The 24,900-nt window shown below is 40.7% G+C and overlaps 1 protein-coding gene across 2 annotated transcripts in view; it reads right to left on the bottom strand.

Moving 5' to 3' along the window:
• Positions 1 to 24,900, bottom strand: part of LOC132152732 (serine/threonine-protein kinase SIK2-like) — a 364,451-nt gene that overhangs the window by 334,765 nt on the left and 4,786 nt on the right. Inside the window, exons 7-14 of one of the 2 annotated variants that reach the window (XR_009436571.1) lie at positions 24,713 to 24,836; positions 24,401 to 24,621; positions 23,851 to 24,000; positions 23,652 to 23,762; positions 23,102 to 23,327; positions 22,766 to 23,017; positions 22,438 to 22,663; positions 20,601 to 22,204 (exon numbers count right to left, since the gene is read on the bottom strand). Coding sequence is in view for 1 of the 2 variants with exons in the window: in XM_059561586.1 (XP_059417569.1) it covers positions 21,721 to 22,204; positions 22,438 to 22,663; positions 22,766 to 23,017; positions 23,102 to 23,327; positions 23,652 to 23,762; positions 23,851 to 24,000; positions 24,401 to 24,621; positions 24,713 to 24,836 (1,794 nt within the window). In the remaining variant the exon portion in view is untranslated. Of the gene's footprint in view, positions 1 to 20,358; positions 22,205 to 22,437; positions 22,664 to 22,765; positions 23,018 to 23,101; positions 23,328 to 23,651; positions 23,763 to 23,850; positions 24,001 to 24,400; positions 24,622 to 24,712; positions 24,837 to 24,900 lie in introns of those variants that run through there. The other variant, XM_059561586.1, reaches the window with a different exon arrangement.

Below are 24,900 nucleotides of genomic sequence, written 5' to 3' on the forward strand. Positions count from 1 at the left end.
GGCTTTGTCCGTCAGTATGATTTGTATGCTGGAATGTTGTAAAGACACAGATTTTCACTGCCAAGAACATGCAGTGGTTTCTCAGCCTCAGGACGTGGTCGGTCAAACTCATCATTTTGTTTTCAAGCTCCTCAGACAAGAGCGTTAAGGAATGTGTGTGCAAAAGTTGCTGTTCAGCCCTCTTTAAACCCAGAGTACTGGACAACCTCAAAGAGCAAGACAAACCTTTACTGCAAGACCGTCCCTGCCAACATCCTTCAGTCTATTGGTTTCTGTCCTTCTCATTTCCAGTGATGGCTGTGACACTGTGTGAGGGATTGGGGATTTCAGTGTGATATCAGTTCACTTACGGTCAGAGAGAACAACTGAAATGCATATTAACACTCTGCAATATGCTATATCACCCTATGCATAATGTATGTATGTAGATAAAGTTAGACATACTTGTATGCATGTACACAAACACACAGGTGCAATACACAAATACACAGACATTTCATGGCAGAGAACGTCTCAGGTTACGAATGTAACCATGGTTCCCTGAGAGGGAACGAGACACTGCGTCCTCTGAGGGGACACTATGGGGAACACCTCGTCGTGACCCGTGTCTGAAGCATACTTTGAAAAACGCCAACGTGTTGGCCGGCGACAGCCTCTGACGTCACTACCAGCGCGACTATAAATACGCGCCCGTAGGACCCGTCAATATCTTCTTCGTGAAGCTTGCGTCCGAAGCATGGCAGGGAGCTAGAGGACGCAGTGTCTCGTTCCCTCTCAGGGAACCATGGTTACATTCGTAACCTGAGACGTTCCCTTTCAAGGGAACTTCGAACTGCGTCCTCTGAGGGGACACTATGGGGAACAGTATACCCACGCCGCCATGCTGAGGGGAGTGCAGACCAGAATCATGGCAAACACTAAGTACCAACTCTACCGCTTTTCTCTTCACCGGGAGTCGCCCCTGACGGCTGCCTTATGACATTATCCCTTACGGCCAAAGGCCTAAGCTACATACCCAACTTATCCTGTAGGGCCCTGGCCCGGGGTAGAGCTAAAGGCTTGGAATCACAGAGATTCCTTTAAAGGGATACGGCTAAAAGCCTGGCACTTTCCTCTACCAAGTCTTTGCCTGTCACACAGGGGCTACTGCTAGCTTTCGCAAAACCTGCCGAAAGGGCTGTCCCCACAGCACTCTAGTAGCGGCGCCCTGTTCTAGATAGGTATCTGAGGATACCTAGGTGGAGTGGTGCCCAAGATGAACGGGGCTTAAACCAACTCAAGAAAGGGCACGAGGCAGCAGCGCGAAGCCCTTACCATCTAGGGATTTTAGAAAGAACGCAGAGACTAGCGTGCGAACTTACCACAATGTGGATTTCAGAAAGTGCGCAAAGACTCCCGTGCACACTTACTATAACATGGATTTACAAATACTGTTCTAAGAAGGGGCTCTCGTGGAACTCTGTCAGAGCAGCTCGCAGAAGAGTGGCCCGGGAGCAGAGCAATTGGAGGCCTCAGCCCCTGCCTCAGCAGGATGCCTGCTCTCACAGAGCGTCTCAAACAGTATGTGGTACTGGAGCGCTCTGAAGAACCGGGAATCAGTCTCCCAAGAGAGGAAGACTCCGAGCTCCGAGCAGCATGCTCATAGGTGACCCTTTCAGAAAAGGGGAGCGCTGCTGAACTACCCGAGAATTGCCCACACAGCCCCCCCAAGTTGAGGGGGCTTGGGGTGTACAATAAGTACACACCGGTTGGATGAAGCCCAAGGAACACCGGGGCGAATCATCCCAAGAAAGGGAACGAAGCGGAGCGCGTAACCCTTACCATACAGGATTTTAGAAAGTGCGCAGAGTCTTGCGTGCACACTTACCACTTTACGTGGATTTCAGACAGTGCGCAAAGCGTTAACGTGCACACTGACCACCATGTGGATTTGAGAAAGTACACAGGCAAGCGTGTGTACTGAAAGGTTACCTGACAACCACAGTATGTGGGAGCTCACATTCAGAAAGGCCTGTGAAGCCTGCTACCTGATAACCACAATATGTGGGAGTTCACCTACAGAGAGGCCTAGAGAGGCCTACTATCTGTTACCAGATAACCACCTCAGTGGAAACTGAAAGCAATATGGAACTCGACTCCAGGGAGGCCTGGTGAGGCCTACTACCTGACAACCACAAATCGCGGGAGCTCGTTTTTTTTTTTTTTTTTTTTGGAAGCGCACAGTATGTGGGAGCTAAATCTCCAGGGAGGCCTGGTGAGGCCTACTACCTGGCAACCACAGTATGTGGGAGCTCTTCTTCAGAGAGACCTGATGAAGCCTACTATCTGAAAACCACAATGTGCTATTTAGTGGAATGCACAATATGTGGGAGCTAAATCTCCAGGGAGGTCTGGTGAGGCCTACTACCTGGCAACCACAGTATGTGGGAGCTCGTCTTCAGAGAGACCTGATGAAGCCTACTATCTGAAAACCACAATGTGCTATTCCGTAGAAACGCATAGTATGTGGGAGCTAAATCTCCAGGGAAGCCTGGTGAGGCCTACTACCTGGCAACCACAGTATGTGGGCGCTAGTCTTCAGAGAGACCTGGTGAAGCCTACTATCTGAAAAAGCCACAATATGCTATTCCGTGGAAACGCATAGCCTGTGGGAGCTAAATCTCCAGGGAGGCCTGGTGAGGCCTACTACCTGGCGACCACCGAACATGGGAGCTCACCTTCAGAGAGACCTGGTGAAGCCTACTATCTGAAAACCACAATATGCTATATAGAGGAGACGCACAGTATGTGGGAGCTAAATCTCCAGGGAGGCCTGGTGAGGCCTACTACCTGGCAACCACAGTAAGTGGGAGCTCGTCTTCAGAGAGACCTGATGAAGCCTACTATCCGAAAAAACCACAATATGCTACCCCGTGGAAACGCATAGTATGTGGGAGCTAAATCTCCAGGGAGGCCTGGTGAGGCCTACTACCTGGCGACCACAGAACGTGGGAGCTCACCTTCAGAGAGACCTGGTGAAGCCTACTATCTGAAAGGACCACAATATGCTATTTAGTGGAGACGCACAGTATGTGGGATGGGAGTCCACCCAGCCCCTCATGTTGAGGGAAGCGATGCTTGAGGTGCATAACAAATACACACTGGTTGGATGAAGCCCAAGGAACACCGGGGGCGAATCATCCCAAGAAAGGGAACGAAGCGGAGCGCGTAACCCTTACCATACAGGATTTTAGAAAGTGCGCAGAGTCTTGCGTGCACACTTACCACTTTACGTGGATTTCAGACAGTGCGCAAAGCGTTAACGTGCACACTGACCACTATGTGGCTTTGAAAAAGTACACAGGCAAGCGTGTGTACAGAGAGGTTCCCAAGCATCGCAGAGGCGCTGGATCGCACGGGAGCGGTGAGCTCCAACCCTCTTTTCTAGGCGAGGGGAGCATCACCTGAGGCAGTAAATACAGAGCTTCTTGCCGTAACCACCACCTCCCCGGATGCGCCAGGCGGCCCCTCAGGGTGACCTGGCCGGACATCTATGGAATTCCCTGCAGTGCTGTGCCAATTCTTTGGCCACCTAGCTACTGTAAAGGAAACTCACTGAGATTGTTAGTAGACATATAACCACCAGCAACATAACGTCCATAAACAGGTAGAGCAAGGGTTACGTACTCACCCACCCTCCTGTACTGGAGTCCCGCTGCGGGGCGCCCCCTTCTGGTCCGGACCGTCAGTAAGGCGGTTGCTATGAACATAGAACCAACCAAAACATCATAGGTCCAGAAGGAGACTGTTATGTGAGAGACCGTCCACCTCACCTCGATCAGGTGGAAAGCTGGTGGCTACAGGGGAATTAGGCAGGGGAGGACAAAAAACAGAGGTTAAAAACATCCGGAGCTACTAGGTCATCCTACCGCTCTGACCCGGGCGAGGACGCTGCCTCGTCCGAATCACGTCCCTCAGACCCTGCTTACCGCTCCGTGACCCGCGGTTCCTCTTGCCCCTGCCCTTAGGCGGGGGAGGAGCGCGAGCCGCAACACTAGCCTTCTGCGCCCCTCTACGACCCTCAGATCGAGATGGGCCAGGACCCCTGAGTTGCTCGGGCTCGGACCTGGACCTTCGTGGAATGAAGGATTTAAAGGCCGCTGAGCGCGCCCTTGCCTCCCTCAACTTCCCGACCACCATCTTGACGGAGGTACCAAAAAGCTCAGAAGGCGAGACCGGAGCATCGAGAAGAAACCCCCTTTCTTCCTTCCCGATGTCAGCCAGGTTCACCCACAGATGTCTCTCCGTCACCACCATGGCCGCCATAGATCTGCCCATGGCGGAGGCGGCCTGCTTGCTAGCTCGGAGAGAGAGGTCTGTGGTGCGGCGCAGCTCGGCTACCTGGTCAGGTGAAAGGCCCTCACCTGTATCCAGGTCCTTCAGCAGGTCAGCCTGGTAGGCCTGGAGCACCGCCATCGTGTGCAGTGAAGCCACAGCCTGACCAGCTGCCGCGTATGACCTGCCATTTAAGCGGGATGTATCTTGGAGGGGCTTAGATGGCAAAGCGGGAGATTTAAGAGAGGACGTTTGCCCCACAGAGAGATAGCAAGCCAGCGTCTCTTCTACAGGGGGCATCCTCTCATAGCCGTTCTCATGCAAGCCCTCGATATTAGCATAGCTCGTATGCTGAAACCCGTGGATGCGAGAGGAAAACGGCCTCTTCCATTCCTTTTCGACTTCTGCATGTAAGTCAGGCAAGAATGGAAGGCTCACCTGGGCTGGAGGGCTATGGTCAGACAAGTACCGCTCAGCGAGGCGACCTCGTGTCGCCACCTTGCTGGCACGCTTCCATGGCAAATCTAATTTTGCCGTGGCGCGATCCATAACCTCTAACAGCTCCTCATACGCGGGACAGGAGGATCGAGAAGGCTCAGCCTCAGCTTCTTCACCACTCTCAGACATCTCCTGCTCTTCCTGGGTAGAACCCAGCAGAGCACTAACTTCAGTGTCAGAATGGGTTAATGATACCACATCTGCCTCCCGAAGTTCGCTCTCGTTCGCCGCCGGAGAGTGTGAAAAGGAAGGTCCCTCTCTACACTCCTCAGCGAGATCCATTTGTGATCCCCAGGAGCTCATTCTCCTCCGTGCCTCGGCAACGGCGGGACCTGAGCCGCGGGATCCAGATGGCTGTCCCTCTTTCCTCGAAAAGAGAGACAAACGAGAGTGGAGCTTTCTCAGAGAGAAACGCTCGCAGTGCACGCAGACCGCCCCCTCAAGGACATCGCGCGCGTGCTCTTCGCCCAAACAAGAGACGCAAAGAGTGTGTGTGTCATCGGGTGTCAGATAACGCTGACACGGATGCACACACTGTCTAAACGCCTTGCTAGTGGAAGCCATGATGAAAACAGTAATAGATCGCTCTTACCGTCTTGGTCGTTTCTCAGATGCACGCTTCAAACAAAACAGTCAACTGAAGACGAAGAAGATATTGACGGGTCCTACGGGCGCGTATTTATAGTCGCGCTGGTAGTGAAGTCAGAGGCTGTCGCCGGCCAACACGTTGGCGTTTTTCAAAGTATGCTTCAGACACGGGTCACGACGAGGTGTTCCCCATAGTGTCCCCTCAGAGGATGCAGTTCGAAGTTCCCTTGAAAGGGAAACACAGATGCATCTACATTCATACTGTTGGGAAAGACAATGTTTAATAAAGACTGAGTTGTTTTAGGTATACTTAGCCCCTCATGAGAGCGCTGCTGAAATAATACAAGGCATTGAGGGGAGCTATTTGATTCTGAAAACAGGAAAAGGTGGTGATTGTGCTTGCACTTGAAAATCGTAATGGGGAAGTTGCTGGGAGGGTTGATGGTTGGGTAGACACGACGTAAGGAAAAACAGCGTTGGTTTCAATTCGTGTCTTTTGTGTCATTCCAATAAATCCCATAATAAATCATGGAAATGACATCATATTAGCCCCACCTCCCCGGCCTTCACTCAGCCTTCAGCTGCTTCTTCATATCACAAACGAGGTATGAAATATCACTGTGCAGTGAAAAAGAGAGAGAAGGAAAGCACTATGAAAGCAAAAGTTTAAATTAAAAGGTTATCAGAAGATTGAAGAATGAAAGACACTGTTGAGAGAGTCAGAGAACTAGACAAGTAAGAGTAACCAGAGGGCAGAGTGAAAAGAAGGGAAGAGGAGTAGCTGTGTGCTTCTGATGACAAACTGACATCCCAGCCAGTGCTCAGAGCGCAGCTTCAGAGAGCAAAAACATGTGCCTGGCTTTTCACTTTTATATTTTCACTGTGTTTTCAGCTGCAGCAGTTTATGTTGTCTATTTTCTGAAGTTGGGGACTATATGGGGTTAGTCTGCTGCTTGGATTTGGAAATCAGTGCATGTGCATGTGCCTGACAAACATTTAATTTCTTAAAATAACAGCCTAATAATAATAATAATAATAATAATAATAATAATAATAATAATAATAATAATAATAATAATAAACATTATTACATAGCACATTGTTCTAGTAAAATACATTCTTCAAATCTTATTTTTATGTAAACATATTGTTTGGATAATTTCTCCTGTTTTGTATACAAATAAAAACATTAAATCAGCAAGGATAAATTCTCAAAAGAAATGCATATCTTATCCATTTACACAAAACTATGAGAAATATGAGATAATCTAGCCTATAGATAAAAAATGAATATAGATAATGAATAATGAAAATATCTAGACTGCAAAACAACTTTGTATAAAAATAGTGGCATGTGTAAGAACAACAGCAACAATTTTATTGATGATTTATATGATGATTATAATTATATTAGTAGTAGTAGTAGACGTAGACATAACATTCATAATGCAAATAATGTGTTTTATTCTTGTAGAATTGTCAAAAAATCATTAGAAACGAATTCCGCACATTTATTATTGGACCTTGCATATAAAAATAAGCTGTATTAGTCATAGCCATGACCTTGGCATCACTGTGCTCTACTAGTTGAGCAGCAGTAACTCATTTGAGCACACAAACTTTATGGATCCCCACTAAACAAACTTATAAAGGGGTGAATATATATCGGTAATGGTACATTTCTCTGCTGTTGTTAGTGTATTTGTATGCACTTTGTTTTCCTCAGGGTGTCAGAAGCCGTTTGACACTATATTCTCTGAACCGAAAGACTAGAGAAGCATTTGTGGCTCATTCGAGTGAGTAACTGACCCTGTGACTGTGAGAAGACAGAACATTCTGGGTAAGCGGTTAATAACCTTGCACTTTCAACGTGTGCTGTTATTGTATAACGTTTGAGCTCATTTGTGAATCAGCCCCCCTGAAGGCTAATGTCTTAGCTGGCTTTGTTGACCCTCACACCTGATGTCATTGTATAAAAGGACGGATCTTAATCATAATGAGGCTCATAATCTGTGCCGCGTTACTTGATGCAACTATTACTAAATGTCTGTATTTTTTAACGTCATGTCACGTGTTCTTCAGTTCCCTTAGATGTGTGTATGAGGGCTGGTCTGGCCCAGAGGAGGGCGCCCTAGAACTGGCACGAGCCCGAAGCACTTAACTCTTGCGAACACTCAGGCTTAAAAAATGTTCAATATATACGTCAATATCACCATATTTTCTGCCACATTTTTGTAATAATGCGTAACTACGCTGAAATCTCCTCTATCACATTCCATTTGTACATTTCATGATGGCGCATTGCCCAAAATCATTATTAGATATCTGGCTGAGAAAAGGTTCCAATTTTCCAAATCAGTTGATAAATTGGCTTCTAATGAATCCTTCACTGGGTTGATTATTTGTAGTTACGCAGATGGCCATAGCGGAAAACAATGCTCCTTCCATTCGGGACTATATTTCACCATTAGGCTACTGAAATGTGTATGAATCAACACAAAAGCGCTTTTCCGAAGTTGCTGACGCAAATGGATTATTAGGAGTTTTTCTTCTCCGCAGGGAGAGACTAGGGGTCACTCAAACAAAATAATAACATAAGACGTACTTTGATGACGTCGGGAAAGAGCGTAGGCTCATGGGAGTTGTTGTTCATTGGAACACGCGCTCTGTCGCTCCCCACATTCCTCACTCATTTTAACGGCGACACTCTGGATGCGTGGCGCAAGCGTCTCAGCTGCGTGGCGTGTCAGTTTTTAATTCGGCTCCCATGTTAATAGGTTAGAGCTTGCAGACTGCCTGCGTGAGACGGCGTCTCAGGCGCGGCTCGAGCCGCGCGGAAAACACGTGCATGCTAGAAATAGAACCGACGCCTATTTTTCACGTGACACGCAAGCGTGTTGGAAGCGTTTCCAGGCAAAATATAATAGGAAAATATGTTTTTAAGTAATTTTGTACACAAATACATATTAATGACATTTTGATGTATGAAAGTCTACAGGTTGACATAAATTCAGATATAAATGTAATTTAAAAAATAAATAAATAATTATCGATTTTCAAATATTGCACCTGTCAAACATAGTCTATTTTGCCGTCAATACTGTTGACGGTGTCCTTTATCAGTAGGCTTTATATTTATGTTCAACATGAAGTATAGATATTGTTGTCATGAAGACAAGAGCCTGGTCTGTCAGCGGTCTCCCTCTATGTCACCTACAGCAGCAGCAGCGCGCCGCGTCGGGCACGGTTCTGGTGTGTAAAGACCTATGGTAAAGACACAGAAAACGCGAGGCAGCCGCCACGCTTCTGGCACGCAGCAGAGACGCCACGCAGCCAGTGTGTCACCGGCCTTAGTATTTTGACAATCACGTATTTTCGAACGGAGAGATATATGAATTATCAGACCCCTATCAAATCAATATTCCATCTAGCTAGTAGTAATATATGTTAAAAAAAACACGGTTGCCTTTCGTTAATAATTATAATTAAGTTTATACTATGATATCGAACAAGATAGTGAACTGCATTTGAAGCTACTTTATCCAGCTAGATATAGAACATATGTAGATTTACATTATACTCTACATGAGAGTCCGTCTGCGTTTTACACAAGACATCATCGTTTCACAAAATATACGGATAGATACAGTTAGCTGAATGGATGCATACCTGTTTATTAGAATGCAAACATCTCTCTGTAGTTTCAGCTTGTCACGAAGCTCTCTCTATCTTGGAAATGCAACTCCAATATTTACCCGTGTCTCGTTTCTTCTCTTGTCCCAAAACCTTCTCAGGTCATTTATTTCACCCGTACGTTTGCGCTTCACAGAACGTGCAGGCAAAGCATAATCATGATCCATAACTAAGTTATTGATTGAGGTATAAAAACTAATATAAACAATATAAATATAAAATATAATAGTCTCGATCAAGGCTAGCTACTACTTTTTCTTCTTCGTCTCGTCTTTGCTTCTGTTCACCTTTGTATTTGGCGTTTCCGCAGGAAGTTAGATAAACTAGAGGGGTCAAAGTTTATATGACGCCATAGACGGGCGACAAAACGGAAATAAAGAAACGTGCCGTGTCTTCTAATTAAACTATAATTTTCTCCGGATTTGAAAGTTCGTGGAAACTGTCGGGATAATGTAAGTACACAACTAAAAAATATATATAACATAGATATAGTGATATCTGCTATTTTTAAAGCAGAAAAATTACATATTGCGCCTTTAATGATGAAATGCCTTTTGTATTCCTTATTTGTAAACTTCTTTGGATAAAAGTTTCTGCAAAATTAATAAATGTAAATGTAAAAATAATAATTCACAATGTATATGATGTTTTTATTGTTGCAGGATAATGTCCATGAAGTTAGAATTGTCTCAAAAGATTTTAAAAGTCAGTTCAAAAGTCTTTTGTCTCTGACATTTTACAGGACATTTTTCATAGCAGTGGAGCTATTTTGTGTATTTCCATTTCTCTTCAGTCATCAGCTCTCAAACCATCTCGCTGAGTCTGTTCTCTGTTTCAGTCAATGTTTTTATAGCTTGATAGAAAAAGGGAAAGATCTACAAATATGAAAATAAAAGGTTTTCTGTCTGCGTCATCTGTGGGTTTCTCGATTACATAAACAAATGCAGTTTATTGTCAATAAGCAGCCTGTGTAACAGGATACTGTTCATCAAGTTGTATTTATCTAAGTTGTGTTTTCTCATGGAGAGACAGCAGTTCATTCCTCGGAGATCTGACACTGTCACGGGCAGCTGTTTGAATTTTAATAGCTCAGTGTGGGAAGGCCTTAAGTGCACTCACATATGGATGACATCACAGGTCCCCACAGTGCTTTGCTGCAGGCGGCACAAACAGATGTGACAGCCAGTGCAAACGAGGCAGAATACAAATCCAGGGCTCAGCAACAGCCAGAGAGCACTATCATGTTTGTGTGACCCAAAATCATTGGAGGCAATGAGGTTGTTTCCCTTCCACTGGCTACACAGTTTATCTCTTATGTAAACATTCTGGACTATACATTTGACACACTGCCAAACTTAGATGAGCGTGATGTATCTTTGGTCAGTTCCTTTTTTCCACTGAGGAAGCCATTTGACACATTCAGTGAAGTACCATTACGAATCCTGTTTATCAACTTTACAAGACACTTCACAGATAAAAATGACAGAAACGTACAAACATATTGGCATTATCTTGTATCATTTTGGAAGTTGTATAGATTCTATTCCCTTACGAAGCAAAAACATATTGGAAGATACTAGAAAATATAATGTGATATATTAAATAATACATTTCCATATGTGGGAAATTTGTGATTATATTTTTGGATTTAATGCAATATATGTATGGACCATGTATGTCTAAATTCTGATACAGATAAAGATATATATAGCAATGTTTACATGCAATAGTTTTTTTTTTTAAATAATTTTATTGAAATGCTGGATTAATTAGTGTTTGTATATATATATATATATATGTATGTATGTATATATACTGTAGCCTATGTATGCATGTATGCATACATACATAGTGGGTGTAGAAAAAAATCACCCCCCTTTTAAAATAATCACATTTTGCTGTTTTGTGGCCTGAAATGAAGATGGACACTTTTTTTTTTTATCCAGCTGTATTTACTCAACTTATAACATCCAACTGAAAGATATAACACCAACATGACAGAAAAACAAAACAAAACCAAACAGAAGTACTGAGTTGGAAAAAGTATCACCTTCTTGTGTCAGTTTTTTGTTGAACCACCTTTAGCTTTAATTGCAGTCTGTAGTGATTTGTCTCTGTCTCTATTAACTTTGCACATCTACACTTTGCAATATTTGCCCACTCTTCTTTGCAGATCTGCTCAAGATCAGTTAATTTTGATGGTAAGCATTTATGGACTGCAGCCTTCAAGTCATTTCACAGATTTTCAGTGGAGTTTAATTCCGGACTCTGATTAGGCCATGCAAGGACGTTCAACAATGTTGCAACAATTCCCATGTATTATTAAATATACTGTAATATTCTAACACATATAATATTCTGTATATATTAAACAATTGCATATATTCATTTGTTAATATATAAGATAATATACTTATAATGTTAGTTTTAATTATAAAGGAAATATTATAAATATTAAGGTTGTCAGTTTAATGTGTTAATTTAGTACAGAAGTGATGCAGTGGCCAGAGACTGCCCTTCTTTCTGTCTAATGCAGGGAACAACAGTTTGCTAAATTTATCACTGTGGACTGTAGACCTTCAATAATCTTTATTATTTATGGAAATACAATATATTGACTTCTAAAGCCCCTTCTTGTAAAGTAAATTCATTGAATTAGTCTCACAATAATGTAATGTCTTTATTTGTGTGCTTTTCCTAACAAATATTGAATTAAAATAAATATTTTGTAATTCTTTTTGATGAATTAAATACAATAATGTAATTAATCATTTAAAATGTGAATTCATCTGACATTGCGCTAAAGTGGAAGAGAAATCAGTAAAGCTGGGGATTGTTTTGTCATCACAACATGACACAATGCAGTACTGGTCACGTAGCACTCTCCTGTGTAACCCTCAACTGTGACACGTGACAGGAAACCTGATCTGCACGTCCTACATGGGAATGGGAAGTAGACTGCCGCCTCTCACACATCCTTACTCCACAGCTCACCATGGGACAGTCAACAAAATGCAAAATCAGCTTTCACCATCAGTAACGTTGCACAATCTACAACAGGTTACTTTAGTCTACACTTTGCCATTGAATCGTTAAATGATTCATATTTAATTTTTTATGTTTTCTAAGTGTACGCATTACTTTCAAATGTGCTGGTTTGTATATAATAATTTAAAAGACATACAGAATCCTGTAAAAACCTTTGAGCATCCACGATGCTCCATTAGGGGAGCATCCATTAGGGGCCTGTTGTGAGACACATTACCATGCACATGACAATGCATTCCATTTCACACAAATCTGTCCTGACAGCTGTAAAATATACATCATTATTATACATTTATCAGCATATATTTGAGCAAAGACATGCTTTGGAAGATGGATTTGTCCTTGCACTCTCTTATTTCTAATTTTTTTAAAAATAATAATAATAAGTGTAGGTTTAAGTACATTTGAGAATAATTCAGTACCTTTTGCATCATCATCATCATCATCATCCTCATCAGTAGTATTATTAATGGGAGGGGTAGTGTTATTATTATGTATTATTGTCACATAGTTTGAGGGAAAAGGCAAAATAGAGCAGTTTTTGTATTAAAAATGAAAGTAATATTAGTGTGAGGGTGAGAGTTTCTCACTTGCTCCAGTGCTCTCAGGGTCAGCTGTTTGCTGAATGACGCACATCGAGCCCCAGTTAATATTGTACAGGAGGCATTGGCGTCTGACTGAGCATTCCATTACAGGCCTTTCATGCTGAGTCCACTAAGCAGCTGTGCACTGATTTAGCATGCCTATCTCTCTCTCTCTCTCTGCCCTGGGATCAAAGTCTGGGTCATTTACCAACATTACAGAGAAAGGACATAATACAGATCAATAGCTATGACACAGAACAGTTCATTCCACAACAAAGTTTTAATTGGTCTAATTTTAACAGTTTATTTTGCTCCTGTTTACCATAGATACTTGTACTGCACATAGGCAGAGATGGTCAGTAGTGTAATTATATGTATTTAAAATACATTTGTAATTTGAAAAATAAAAATGTAATTTGTAATTAAATACTGTGAGACAGTCAAGTTGGTCATTTCAGATAATACAATATCAATACAATACAATACAATACAATACAATATCTTTCTTCACTTGTGCTGCCAAGTGCCAACTAATAAACTACCACAGTTTTTGGATAAATGCAGGTGAATCGTGACATCCTTTTGGATCCATAGAACATAAATAAAGATATTTCTGATGAAATCTAAGAGATTTCTGTCACTCTAAAGTCAGCCATGCAACTTACACATTCAAGATCCAGAACGGTAGGAAAGACATCAAATAATCCATGTCATTAAGTACATCAAGTAATCCAGTTTTATGAAGTGACGTAAGTGCTTTGTTTGTACAAGAAAAAAAAATTACCACGTCATTTATTAAAATATTATCCGAACACATTCATTGTGTTACTCTAGTGTACACTGTTGACACATGAGTCCTCTCCTGTGTCAACACACACACAAATGCGTTGTGATCTTGTGGACACACAGTGCAGATCAATATTTTAATAAACAAAGTGGTAATTTTTATATATTTTTTATTTATTTTTTGTGAAAACAAAGCACTCGTGTCGCTTAATAAAATTGAGTTTAAACTACTGGAGTCACATGGAGAACTTTTTTGTCTTCCCTTCCGTTCTGAACATGTAAGTTGCATTGCTGCGATGGAAACAAAGCTCTAAGATTTATAAAAATATCTTAATTTGTGTTCAGAAAAGGAACGGAGGTCTTACGGATGTGAAACGACATGAGGATGAGTAATTGATGACAGAATTTCCATCTTTGGATGAAATATCCCTTTAATTTGTCCATGGTTCCATTTTCCAACTGAAAAAAAAAAAAAACAATGAAAGAAGCAGTTTTGGTGCTTAGCAGTGTCCTGGCTAAGTACTAAAATATATACTATCAGATATTGCTCACTGAATGTTATTACAGGACAAAAGGAAAAGCTGTGCTGCTCTCAAACTTTGCCTGCTAGCTTAAGTAACGATAGCTTGTTAACTAAAGTTAGATACTTGTTTCTATGGACAAAATGACATTTTTAAAGGAGCTTTATGAAATAATATTTAAGTATTATTTACTTTTTATTGCCAATGTGTGAATGGCATGTAACTAAACTTTAAAAATGAGAGCATGCAATTTATATGTGATAAATGTGCGAAACTATCATAAGTGTTATTTTAATGAACCTCATTTGTTGACATGATGTCGGTGAATCACACTGGCCATCACTCAGTCGCATTACTATAGATTGTGTGCAACAGCATGAACAATAAGTTGCTGGCCACAGCTCACTTAATGGCCACCAGTGTTGCTAATAACAAGGGTTTCTGAATTCTACATAGATCCCCTTTAACAGCTAGCGAACCATGGTTGTTAGTTCCATTGAACTTGGTAATGGTGGAATTGCAACCGTAGTTCAACATTGCATAGTTGCACAAGCGCAATCCTGTGACAGTCTCTGGCAATATACGGTGGAGTGCGTGAAGGAGAGATGCAAGGCTCCATTCACTTGTGCTTGTAGTAATTTCATGTGTATATATATTTTGAAAGCTTTGAATCGCTATTGAAATCACTATTCATTCGATTCTTAGCATTTATTTCGATTACTGTCCTAAATCGACTATTTACGATTCAAAAAGCGATTCAATCCATCGGCTCCACCCTTGGCTCATGGCTCCCTTGTCTCCACGATGGCCCTTCATCCGCTGGGCTCTCTTGTCCCCTCTCTTAGTAAGTCATCCACCTGCCCTGGCCTCGGGACTTCATTCTCTGTCTTCACATTGTCCCTCTCTTCCTACATCAGCATTTTAATTGGCCCTGTAGAATTATATACTTTTTAAAGTATAAGTATTTCACATATTTCATGTTATGGAAACCATGTGTGTGTGTGTGTGTGTGTGTGTGTGTGTGTATATATATATATATATATATATATATATATATTTACTGAGTCAGCTTTTTAAATACATGATCATAATAAATGCACTATTGATTTGTAAATTGCTGTGGTGAAAACGAATCGGACGATGCAAATGTTAAGCTAACTTAAACCAAGGCTCTCTGAAAGAGAAGACGCCTTTCTGAGAAATAAACTATTACACCCAACCCCGTACCGGCTTCTTCTGGTTAGTGACACAAAGCTTTTCTCAACCTGTGAACCACAAATTCTCCTTGAATAATCTCCAGGATTGTCCTGGTGGACTGTAAGGAAGAGTTATGCAACAGACTGAATGGGAATTGTCTCATAATGACTCCATTATCACAAAGGTTAAACCCCTCACCGTTTCACAACTCTGGTTAAAGTGGTTTGTGTGTTCTGCTTTGTTCAAAATTTACACTACTGCCAGAACTAGTCTCCTGAAAGTGATTGTTATTCACAGCTGGAAGTTTATTGGAAACTAGAAATTTCCATCACATCAAAATCATCACAGAAAAATTAGAAAAGTGCACCAAAGAACTTTGATTTTAGCAAGCTTGGACTTGTTGTTTGTTGTTGATGTGATTGATGCCAACAGCATTGGCTGTACCATGCAGCTTATTACAGGAAGATTATGAAGTATTGAATAAACAGCTGTTTGTAAAGTTCATACACTAAATTCATTTGGTCATTTGGTTGTTTCTTGACCTGTCTGAACTCTTGTTGGAGAAAACTAAAACTCTTTCTTTTTAACTTGATTGGTTGGATTGATATTTTAACTAGAAAAATTGCAGCCCTTTTTTAAAAACAAAAAAATAAAATCCATCATTCACTAAAACAGGTTAAATAACATTATATTATGGGTAAAAATAAAATTAGTAGAATATTTAGGTTTGTTTTAGTCACCTTTAAATAATGTTCTAATCCAAAAAAGAAAAGAAAAACTCAATGTGGAAACATTGCAAAACAATGTCCAGTAAATCTATGAGAATAGAACTGTTAATACCAACATTATAATTTTAACTGCACAGAGGAACAATATAGCTGCCTGGAATCACTTTCAGAAAAAAAAAATTATATATATATATATATATATATATATATATATATATATATATATATATATATATATATATATATATATATATATATATATATATATATATATATATATATCAACACTAAATCGACTTTAAAAGGTTCAGACATCTGAGGTGTCAAATGACAAAACATACTTATAATAAACAAAACATTTATTATGACGCTAAATATAGTTCATGTTATTGTTATCCTTATAGATATCATTCTTGTGACCTGGCCCTAATTTTTACACTCAATATGTGTGCTATGTAATTGGGCCCTTGAGTCTGGCAGAACAATATTTACAGTTTTAATCTACCACAGAACATGGTCACTACTTACTGACTTTAGTTTGAACGTATTGGTTTCAGTCTTCTAAATTACATTTCTAGAGGTCAGCTATGACATGCCTCTCTGAAATACTTGATTCTGATTGATCATTCATGGTCTTTTGGGCTCAGGTTTGACTGTTGTCCAAAAAAACAATTTCCTATGTAGCACTCACTCTCTTTTTTAGTTATGAAATAAAATAATTTAAACTCAAATCAATATTTCATATATCCATATTTCTATTTATTTGCTTAGTAGCCCTGGGAATATGTCCAGTCATCCAGTCATGATCTCACAATAAACTTCTTCAGTGTGATATAAGAGTCCTCTGCTCACATTTAGGTGTTGATCATCCTGACAGAGTATATTTTGCGATGATGAGCAGCTGACTGTACATTATCTCTAAGTAAACTCTCTAAGTTCTAAGTAAAGATCTTCAAATATCTAATATCAGATTTCTCCCATTGCTGTTTACTCTTACCTGGACAACTGAGAATAGACTAAAAGCTAAAAGCATTTTTAAAATGACTTTGAAGTGTTTTCTCTGAGCTTCCAGCCAAGAGCTGCTAGCTGCTAGCTGCTACTCTCCCAGCGCTGCACTGCATGACCTCTGAAAGATTCAACTCATCTCTCTCTCATACTTATCTCAGCTTACAACATTAGCCACAGCATGTCCCAAAGGGGAAAGATAGAGCAATGCGGTACCAAAATACCTCTGACTAACCTGTCATACATGCAACTATTGCACCCTATAACCCATGTAATGTCATTACATCTACACGCTTACCTCATTAAAGACAGCTACCTTTAACTTGATACTCATTATTGATACTCATGCTATTGAACGTCCCAAGAGACATGTCAAGTGTTCAGCAATAAACACATTCCTCACTTGGATTATTCTCCATTGATAAAAAAAAAAAAAACATCAAACAATGAACTGCTCAAATGTGAAAGCCTTTTTCTTTTCCTCTCAAGAGAAACAAAACATTACACCATCACAAACACTAATAGTTTTCAAATACTGCCCCTACTTGAACTTTCCTCTAATCAATGCCAGTTAAAATACACACTGGAATAATTTTTTTCTTGTGTCTTTAAAACCTCGATGATTTATAAGGCTTAAAATGGTAGCTTAACATGATTTTGTCACAGCATAATTCCCACACTTCATTTGTGTTATTTCATAGTGTATAATATATATAATAAAAACATATAGTTTAAATTAAATATTTTAAGTTAATTTTATTGAATGTACTATTTTATTGTTACTTCAGATATCTGGACTCAAAAATAAAATATAAATTAAGAAAAAAATCTGAATGCAGGATATTGTATCATTCACAATTAGAAAATATATATTACATTCATATAACATATATGAATTATAAGATATCCTGCATTCCAATATCTATATAGTATTTTGTACATGCTAATTTGTAGCAAAATAACAGATAATCCTGATAATCTAATATATGATAAAAGGAAAAAAAAAACATTTTGTTTGGGGGGAAACATGCTTAGTATTTACATTATGTTGAATTTTTTTTTACATTAAACTTTTGTAGCATTTCAATTCTAATATTGCATTTGATATTTACCTTTGATATTTATGAAATGATGAAGTATGAAGAGTGTGATGCCTGTTGGTGGTAACTGATGTTTTTCTTCAGGCCCTCATCATGAGATCAGCAGTGTCGCTATGATTTCAGAGAGATCTGGATATACACACAAAGATATTTAAGGGGGTTTCATCAGTAAGAGTCTGTTTGACACGCTGAGAGCAGACGTTTGAGCTGACGAGTTGGAGCAGGGCATCCAGTCAGAATGATTGGCATGGACCGCTGGCTTTGGAGCTGAACGTATGAGCTTGGAATTCCCAGCACAGATCAATGCGAGCTCTCTGGGCACATAGCCACCCGCTAGCTTAAAAGCTGGAGCGATGAGCGCACACAAACTGGAATGTGTTTACATGTGCTCTGTCCTCCACTGTACCTGTTATCCTCGCCGCAGAAACTGTCACAGTAGATTATATATTACAGACAGTTGTGTGTCACGCTAATTGTTATGTTTCTGTTGGTTTCTCAGGTTTCTGAGTTGTTTACGGTCTGGAAATAAATGTCATGTTATTTAAACATGTTGTTCTATCATTGCAAAAATAATAGTTGTTGTTGTACATCTAGGTAAATATAAATAAATAACTAATAATAATTCATTTAAAACAAGATAAACACTTGAAATATATATTGAATGGAGTACTGTAGTATTCTTATACCACATGAAAGTAGTTTAATAATTTCTTATATCTATGGTTTAAAACAAGGGTGAAAAAAAGCCAATGAGAAATGAACAATTATTTAAAGAATATTTATTTAAAACATGCTTTATTTTGAACATTTTGTCTCATTTTACTAAATGTGACATTTTATTGTTATTTTAGATATTTTACTCTAAATAGAAAACAAAATTATTTAAAACATTAAAATGAAGAAATAAATAGTTTTTGCATTGCAGGATATAGGTGTATGTATATACAGTAGCATACATATTTTAGTTGAATAATCATGCATGTAGATAATACTGATAATCTTATATATGATAAATGCCTTTAAAGAAACATAGGCATTTTGTTTTAGAGGAAACATGCTTAATATCACTGATTCAATAATAATGATACTTTTAGGAATCTTTATGATGTAATGGAAACCTGGAAAAATGTAGGGGAAAACAATCGAAGTACAGAAATACTTTTTTTTTTTTAATTCAAATAAATAGCCACATAAATAAAACTTTATCTCTCATATACTTTCACACAGCCATGTAATCACACATACAGCAAGCAAGCATATCAGGGAAAAAAATCAAGAAACAAAAAATCAGACTCTTTCAGAATCAATCAGATTCTTTACAGCTCGGCATAAAAACATAGTGTTTCAAAATGTACTACAGACTCATCTATACCTGCGGTGGAAACAAACACTATATCAAAAACAACTGTCATCATAAAGTGCATAATTGTCAAACTACAAATGAAATGAAAGTATAAAATGGGATGTTTGAACTAACAAAAAGCATAAAATACACACTCTGCAGCTTTCTGATATCCTAAAATAAAACTTAAAATTCACCATCACTGGATTTGTTCAGACAAAGGCACAAGTATGGTGGTGGTTGAAAAGGAAAGGGGTGTTTAACACTGTTTCTTGCTTTACCTTAAGTAGCTTTACCTTCAACTCATCTTTTCCTGCTCTGATTTCAAACACTGTTTTATTACCCAATTTGGAAACACAGTACAGATTTTTTTTTTCTAAACTACTAGAAGCCATTGCACAAATATGTCGAATTCACAAAAGACAAACATGCTTACAGGATCATTTAGAGCTATAAAACAGTGCTTCAAGCTAATGGAGCTTCAACAATGGTAACACACTATTGTTTCATATACATTTCACACAAACCCAGCAACACTTCTGAAATCTACTTCTAGCACCTAGATTGTAAGCTTAAAATAATAATAATAATAAAAAAAAAATTCTATACTATTTTGCTACAAGACATCAGCTATGTGTGTCTGCATCTGTGTGTGCATTTTATAAAGAAAAATTATACGTGTATGTAACTGCATGGCCTTTCTGAGAAAAGGAGAACCTAAAACGATTGCTTATCAAATATTTGTTAACCGGAGGAGGCAGCTACTTTTTACATCTGTGCAGTTTGCAAGATTTAAACGTGCTACACTTAAATAAAATGAGAGCTTTTCACCGCCTTGACATCTATAGAAAAAATATCTCTCTCTTTGGTTTTTCCTGTAACTTTTCTAGTTCTACCGTTCTACAAAGACAGCCTGGACGCAAAGGCAATCTGTGTCATGAGGAGAACAAGCTGTATAAAAATTGCCAGGCTCTTATTTTCTGTGCTCATGCAGAATACATCATTAAAATGATCTCGTACATACAACCAATACAAACAGAAAAAAAACATGCTCTATAAAAGAAAGAATAAAATAGCATTATCAGGCATGAAGTACCTTTTGCTTTCCTACAACAGCTTCCTATCCTGGTTCTACATTTAAATGTGAAATATTGCACTATACTCATTTTCTTTGTTCACAAAAAAGATAATTGTACAAAAAAGATAAAAACAAGCATATTTACACCATTAATGAGGGTCATGGGTTCAAGACATTGTAATTGGCATAACTTCACATACAGTATGTGTTGAGATACAGCCTTTTAAGGAGAATGATCAGTTATGAAGGAGGTAGTGGACTGATGGAAGAGGAGTCTTGAGGGACCAAAACTGAACAGCTAAGCTGGACAATATCTCCTAGTTTCAATAATCCATTGGTAGGTGAACATTTGTATGATCATAATTATCTAGTGTCTTTGTATATATGTGACTATACATGAAGCAGCATTAAAGTCCTTGTCACAGACAGTGAAAACCCAAAGAGCTGGTCTAGTAAACACTATGCAGTACCTCTTATATATAGCTTAATCTCTTTTGTCTTGACTTTCCCATCATGCTAAGGCGCCTCTTCATTGCACACACATCACTGGAGGCCTTGTGTGGCTAGTTTGCACACATTTTCACATCACAGATGAAATGACAGTATTTTTTTTCTTAGTTTTGGAAGTTTTGGATAAGTCTGCATTTTGTTTCAAGAACATGGAGGAAAAAAATCTAAGTGGCAAAAAAGCAATCAACTTTGGTCTTCTCTAGAGATGTAAAACAAACAAGCAAAATAAAAATCTCAAGATCTGAAAGGAATTGGAAAAATCTGTAAGGAAGACATCACTGTACTATTTTCATACTTGTATAGACAAGCATCTCTGACATAATCATTTGCGATTGTGGAGGCCAGCTTTACGTATGAGTGGAACTACTCGCAAATGAGTGAAAACTCACACTCTTCAGTTCCTTCAGTTCAAGTTCAGTGATCCGTCCTTTATTGCTGTTTGGACAGGAGCACTTGGCAAGGGTCATAGGCTCAATGAAGAGGTTGGTTATTGCTTTTTCTTTTTTTCTCTGGTTATTCCAACACATACACTCATAATCGTGGAATTGTGTGTCCAGAGAGAGTAAAAATTTCTCTCCTATACATTAGAAAATGACTGAGAACATCATCAAAATAAGATGCTTTCTAGTTCTGATGCTTAACACCATTGTCATTTGGCCTACTCTGGACTATGAGTGGTGGAAGCAGTCAGCATCACACTAAGACCTTCTTCAAAGTCTTTGCCTTCTTTACTTGACCATGACACAGCTGCTGAGTTGCTGCTTTTGACCAGCACAGACCAGCTCCTGGACATCAGGTTCAGGCTGGATGTTGGTGCTTAGGCTCCAGCTGCCCTGCTGGGGCAGGAGGGAGAAAGGCCCCTGGGACAGGATGGTGGGGTGCATTTGCAGGTGCTGTGGGGACTGAGGGTGGAGATGTGGCCGCTGACTGATGTGCAGACGAGCCTCCAGAAGATGGGCAGCAGATGCCACGGGAGACAGGGACGAGGAAGATGAGTCAAGAGTCTGCTGCTGCTGCCACAGGTTGTGCTGGAAGGCGATGGATGTCTGCTGGCACGGTGGGAGGATAGGTTGAGTCGGGGGGTTGGAAAAGAGGGTGGCAGGGGCGAAGAGATTGTTGGAGGGAGGAGATGAGGGGTGGGCTTGCGAGAGGAAGAGCACAGGCTGCTGAGACTGGACTTGGGGCTGAGGCTGGTGCTGGATCTGCAGCATCCTGTATGATGAAAGAACAACAGAGTTTAGGTATATTCAAGAAATGTACCAACCCTGTTCTTTGAGGCACCCCAACAGTACACATTTTAAATGTCTCTTTTATCTGATCCATCCATTTTAGGTCTTGGAGTCTCTACTAATGAGCTGATTCGGGTGTGTTTGATTAGGAAGAGTTAAAAATTGTGGACGTTTCCAATATTCAGTAGTCTGGGATATGAATGCATTTCTTCTCACCTTTGCTGGTGCAGAACTTCCTCCAGCATACTGCGGCGCTCACGGGGGCTGCTAGAGCTCTGAAGGCTTGAGGGAGAACACAGAGGTGGGCCAAGTGACCCCCGGCTGCCTCTGGAGCATGAGGTCGGAGGGCACACCTGTCGTGCCAGACCTTTGATCTTGTTCAACCCCAGGAGGCCTTTCGCACGAGTGTTCTTCCTCAGCTGCTGTCTGAACGCCTTCAATCCTAGAGAAATAATCGCAGACTGGTTAGAAACTACTTAGCCATGTGATTCTATAAATTTGGAATGTCTTTTAAAGTACATTTTTCATTTTTATTTAAACTCACCCTGCGTAAGGGAGGTGTCTGAAGCCCTACGCCCCTCTTGGAAGCTTGCTGCAAGCAAGCTCCCTTGATTTTGCAGGAGGTTGGAGGAAAGAGCAAGGGGTGACCTGGCAGGGGCTAATCCCTCAGGCCCTGTATTGGAGGCAAGCAGTGATGAAAGATCCCCTAGAGCAGTGGAGAGAGCAGGGTTGGGGTTCGAGGAAGACTTCAGACAGCTGTCAGAGGAAGCACTGTCTGAAGGACTGACCACAATACCTGAGAGAGGATGACAGATGTAATTAGCAACCCAGTTCTTGCATTAAGTCCTTCAATTCACACTAGTATTAACATTTGACTTACAGGGTGGATTGCACTGGTGGAATCGAGTTGTGACCTCTGCAAGTGTGTGCCTTCGGGAGGTGGTGCTGGGCAAATGGGGTGGCTGAACCTGCAGCATCCCCTCTTCCTCCTCCAGGTCATGAGGTCGCACCTCCTCGTTTATGGTGGTCTCTAGCAGGCTGTTGGGGGAGATGGATCGGTTCCACAGGAGCCCGTTCAGGCTGGCCTCCACCGGGCACACCACACGCTGAGGAAAGGAAGGAAGCATTCACATTAGCCACTGCCTGTTTCTAATGAAGAAGGGTGGTTGGGGGTGCACTACATATCTGCAATATGAAACAGGGAGTCTAATTACTGAGCAACTAGGAAGAGAGGGGTCTAGAGCAGGGGTGGACAACTCCTGCAGATTTTAGCTCCAACCCTACCCAAACATAAGGATCCAGAAGGCCTTGATTAACTTGTTTAGGTGTGTTTTATCAGGGTTGCAGCTAATCTCTGCAGGACAGTGGACCTCTCGTTACCCACCCTTTGACTAGAGAGGGATTACGACAACCTCAAGGGATGTACTGACCTGAAACAGGCCTCCTTGTTCACATTCCAGCTCTGATTGGACAAGAGTGTTCACCTTGGTGGCTACGGGAAAGGCTGAGGTTCTGAAGCTGTCAGATGATTCCATGATCACCTTCAACAAAAAAAAAAAAATAGCTGAGTTTGCACAGGGAGATTTCATTTTAAACAGGAGACTGTCTTGGTCTCGCCTTGACACTCACCTCTGGGGTGGAGGAATCGGATGCTGTCCTCGACCTCTGATTCCAGGCCCCGCATTGGCGGCTCAGCTGTTGGCTGCGGTGTTCCTTCACTCTTTCTAGCAGCAGGTAATAGATTGCTGAGAAGTGGTTGTAGCTACTGTTCTGGAGAGACTGTGGAAGGCAATTGAAAAACTGTTTTAGACACAGTGACCATACTGAGCACCACTTTAATAGGTGTAATAAAACGCAGGCAGTCTGCGTCAAGAATTAACTGCTTAAGGGATATTACCAAAAGATAAAAGAGAAACAGCATGGCAGCTTTCAAAACAGATGCTACTGTGTTTATCCTTTCTGTGCCAACAGAAGGACATAAGTAAAGCTATGGGAAGCTGGGTAGGGTGTAGGTTTTATTCAAATTTACAATTTATGTCCCCCAAATAACATATATTAACACTTGCTCTGGTAAAAAAAAAAAGCCCTTCCCTGCTGGAAACAACTAACCATGTACTGTTTGTAACATACACAGAGAGACATGTCTCCACAAGCCAACTGAACTTTCCCCTTTTCTCACCTCAACAGTCCTCTGTCTGTCAATGCCGAGGGTCTGCATGATACTCAAGACAGGTTCACTGTAGTCTCCCAGGTTGGAGTTGTAGTCAGTAAGGGAGAGAGAAAGGGTCTGGTGGGGTGCACTGGGATCCGCAAGCATCCAGCGGTGCTGCTTAATCTGAGCCACGCTGATCCGCTTGGCTGGGTCGACCACCAGCATCTTACGAATCAGATTTTCACAGTCTGGACAAAGAGACAAGGAGTTCTTGGTCAAAACTTGTTTTCTTACAATGATGCAGCATTTTACATGAAAAGAGGGAGTGAATAGCTATACCTTGTGACATGAAGAATGGTATTCTGAAGCGGCCCTCTGTCACTCTCTGTCTCAAAGCTGGAAGACTGTCCCCATCAAAGGGCAGGGACCCGCACACTAACACATACAGAACTACGCCTAGACTCTGTGAAAGACACACATTTGTAGCATGCATTAGATTTGCATTTATACCAGTGCTTGCAAGGCGA

Source organism: Carassius carassius, chromosome 11 (assembly GCF_963082965.1).
Source record: "Carassius carassius chromosome 11, fCarCar2.1, whole genome shotgun sequence".
NCBI classification, from domain to species: domain Eukaryota; kingdom Metazoa; phylum Chordata; class Actinopteri; order Cypriniformes; family Cyprinidae; genus Carassius; species Carassius carassius.